The sequence below is a fragment of the Pristiophorus japonicus genome, chromosome 8 (genome assembly GCF_044704955.1).
Source record: "Pristiophorus japonicus isolate sPriJap1 chromosome 8, sPriJap1.hap1, whole genome shotgun sequence".
Classification (NCBI taxonomy): domain Eukaryota; kingdom Metazoa; phylum Chordata; class Chondrichthyes; family Pristiophoridae; genus Pristiophorus; species Pristiophorus japonicus.
The window spans coordinates 225,116,518-225,120,066 of record NC_091984.1 but is presented as its reverse complement, the minus strand read 5'-3'; the positions used below and the strand labels follow the sequence as shown (position 1 = coordinate 225,120,066).

General features: G+C 50.9%; 1 protein-coding gene across 8 annotated transcripts in view; it reads left to right on the top strand.

The window, feature by feature from the left end:
• The window catches only part of LOC139269037 (ubiquitin carboxyl-terminal hydrolase 30-like), a 90,862-nt gene that overhangs the window by 30,431 nt on the left and 56,882 nt on the right, over nucleotides 1–3,549 (top strand). For 7 of the 8 annotated variants that reach the window (XM_070888002.1, XM_070888004.1, XM_070888007.1 and 4 more), the window contains one exon: nucleotides 1,860–2,042. The exons of the other annotated variant lie outside the window; for it this stretch is intronic. In XM_070888002.1, the coding sequence (XP_070744103.1) occupies nucleotides 1,860–2,042 (183 nt within the window). The remainder of the gene's footprint in view (nucleotides 1–1,859; nucleotides 2,043–3,549) is intronic. 8 annotated transcript variants of the gene reach the window in all.

Below are 3,549 nucleotides of genomic sequence, written 5' to 3'. Positions count from 1 at the left end.
TCATACTCCAAGTGCTGAGGTGGAGTAGCTTGGGCAAGTCATCGATTTTGACAGTGTGGAGCAGCCAAATTAATATTCGTAAAGATGGACCCGAAACTTCTTGCTCGTCTCTAATCTGCCTCATGAAGGTGGGCCCGAGAGTGGGGGAGAGGCCCTGGGAGCAGGAGGCGGGACCCAAGAGCGGGTGGTGCCCTGGAGCCGGAGGAGGGCCCCGAGAGTGGGGGGGGAGGGAGGAGGGAGGAGGGGGGGGGCGGAGGGAGAAGGGGGAGGGCGGGAGGAGGGGGGGGAGGTGGAAGAGGCCCGAGAGTGGGGGAGGGGGGGGTGGAAGAGGCCCGAGAGTGGGGGAGGGGGAGGGGTGGAAGAGGCCCGAGAGTGGGGGAGGGGCCCTGGGAGCAGGAGGTCGGCCCGGAGAGTGGGGGGAGGGGGAGGAGCCACGAGAGCAGGGGGAGGGCCCTGGGGGTGGGGGTGGGGGTGGGGGGGGCTCGAGAATGGGGAGGAGGGGTCCGAGAGCAAGGGGAGGGCCCTGGGATTTGGGGGGGGGTGGCTCCCGGGAGCAGGAGATGGGCCCCAAGACCGGGGGTGGGCCCCGGTTAAGGGGGGGTTCCCGGGTGTGGGAAGCCTACAAAGGCTGCTCAGTCAGGGAATATGTTTTTTTTTGATTTATTAGAGAATCTCCCCTTACATTGCTCGGGGATGGATAGCAGCATGCTACGATATTTAGATATTAATGTGGCCTGCCCCTTTAAGACCACTGCCCCAGTACTCCTTCAAATAATTGGCGATGATTTTATGATTCCTCAAGTCAATTAGAAGTCAATAAATTTCAGCTTCCGGGTGAGATGTCCTGGCTTACTTTTTTCTTAAAAAGACTGTCCTGCATTTGCCGCAAAATGTGATCAATGCAACGTGACAAATACACAGGACCCTTTGGTGAGAAAATGTAGAGAGTCGGGTTGCCTGAACTTTGGCCTATGGGCTGCATGTGGCCCCTGATCGCTGGTAATCTGGCACAAGGGGCCCCCAGGCAGCTCAATCCCACTGTCGCTTTTCCTTCTTATTCACTGGAAGCTTGAGCAAGGACAATTCTCAATGGGACACGCGCTAAATCACAGCGCTTGGATCTGTTGGCTTTGAGACGTCCGCAACTTAAAGGGAGCAGCGATTTTAAACGTTACGTCTGTGGCCAGCGAAGCTCCATGGCATGCACAACGTATTGGTGGGGCCACACCTGGAGTACGGCGTACAGTTTTGGTCTCCGTATTTAAGGAAGGATACACTTGCATTGGAGGCTGTTCAGAGAAGATTCACCAGGTTGATTCTGGAGATGAAGGGGTTGACTTATGAGGATAGGTTGGGCCTATACTCGTTGGAGTTCAGAAGAATGAGAGGTGATCTTATCGAAACATATAAGATAATGAGGGGGCTCGACAAGGTGGATGCAGAGAAGATATTTCCACTCATAGGGGAAATTAAAACTAGGGGATATAGTTTCAGAATAAGGGGCCGCCCATTTAAAACTGAGATGAGGAGGAATTTCTTCTCTCAGAGGGTTGTAAATCTCTGGAATTCTCTGCCCCAGAGAGCTGCGGAGGCTGGGTCATTGAATATATTTAAGGCGGGGATAGACAGATTTTTGAGCGATAAGGGAATAAAGGGTTATGGGGAGCGGGCAGGGGAAGTGGAGCTGAGTCCATGATCAGATCAGCCATGATCTTATTGAATGGCGGAGCAGGCTCAAGGGGCCAAATGGTCTACTCCTGCTCCTATTTCTTATGTTCTTAACCTGATTTTATTAATGGGACGACTTATTGAACTGATTCGCTGAGCTCATCGTGTCGCTGGGTGTTGTTCTTTTCCAGGCCTCGTTCCCGGCCTCTTGAACCTGGGCAACACCTGCTTTATGAACTCCCTGGTCCAGGGTATGGCTGCTTGTCCGTCCTTCATCCGCTGGCTCGATGATTTTACCACCCGCTACAACTTGGACAGTCCCCAGGAAGAGCGCTGCCCGTATCTCTCTGTCACGCTCCTCCGCTTACTCCGAGGTGAGATATTGGGAGGGGTGGAAGGGTGGGGGGGCGGGGGGGGAGGTAAATCGCAAAGTTCTGACGGCCTACGATACAAGTCATTTTTTTTTGTTGGGGGTGGGGTGGGGTGGGGTTGGTGGCACAGGACAGAAAAAGAAGTCTGGATCAGCAGAGCTACCAATAGGACACTCGCCTTTAATGCTGGTCACAGCATTGTGACCCAGTTTTGTCGCACATTGAGTCTGCAGGTGTGCTGTATTAATCACGCGCGGCTGGGTTTTGTTTAACCCACTGTGTACTTCCCAATCGGTACATATCCGCGGCATAACTAAGACCGCCTATTTCCACCTCGTAACATCGTCCATCTCCGACCTTGCCTCAGCTCATCCGCTGCTGAAGCCCTCATCCGTGCCTTTGTTGCCTTTAGAGTTGACTACTCCAACACACTCCTGTCTGGCCTCCCACATTCTACCCTACGTTGAGGTCTTTCAAAACTCGGCAGCCCGTGTCCTAACTCGCACCAAGTCCCGTTCACCCGTCACCCCTGTGCTCGCTGACCCAGCTCCCGGTTAAGCAGTGCTTCGATTTCAAAATTCTCATCCTTGTTTTCAAATCCCTCCATGGTCTCGTCCCCTCCCTATCTCTGTAATCTCCTCCGGCCCCACAACCCCCCGAGATATATACATTCCTCTAATTCTGCCCTCTTGAGCGTCACTGATTATAATCGCTCAACCATTGGTGGCCGTGCCTTCTGTTGCCTAGGCCCCAAGCTCTGGAACTCCCTGCCTAAACCTCTCCGCCTCTCTACCTCTCTTTCCTCCTTAAAACCTACCACTTTGACCAAGCTTTTGGTCACCTGTGCTAATTTTTCCTTGTGTGACCTGGTTTCAGATTCTTTTGTCTTGTAATACTCCTGTAATGTGCCTTGGGACATTTTACTGGCCCTGAAATTCCGGTTGGAGGCTTCCTTCGGACGAACACCTCCGACCGGAGAAGTTTTCCGAAAGTACCTGGTGGTCCCAGAGGAGCGTGGGATTCCGTTGGGGAGGCCTTCTCTTCCCGTGCTGTGAAGTGTGCTCCCATCCCTCCAGGTTCCCACCATGTGACTGCTCAACCAATCGGGTACAGTATTCCACAGCTTTCTCATTACTAGCAATGGGAACTGTGTATCTACGTGTTCTCATTGCTATTAATTGAAAAGAAAAAAAACAAACACAATAGCACCAAATAAAAAACACACCTCACAATTAAAATTAATTGAAATTAAACTTAATAAATATTGTAGAAATTTTTTTCCCAAGTTTTAAAAAAGTTTTTTAAATTATGGTTTAAAATAAATTTAACATAGTAGGCAGGGTTTTTAAAAATAAAATATGTTTTTTTAATTTTATTTTATGATGTTTTTGTGTATTTTAAAACTCTTACACCTGTAACAGTAGGCTATGCACCTGCTTTTATCAGGCGCAAGAGTTTTGAGGACATTTGCTGGGCAAGCGATGGGTAAATCCCACAATCTTGCCCTGAC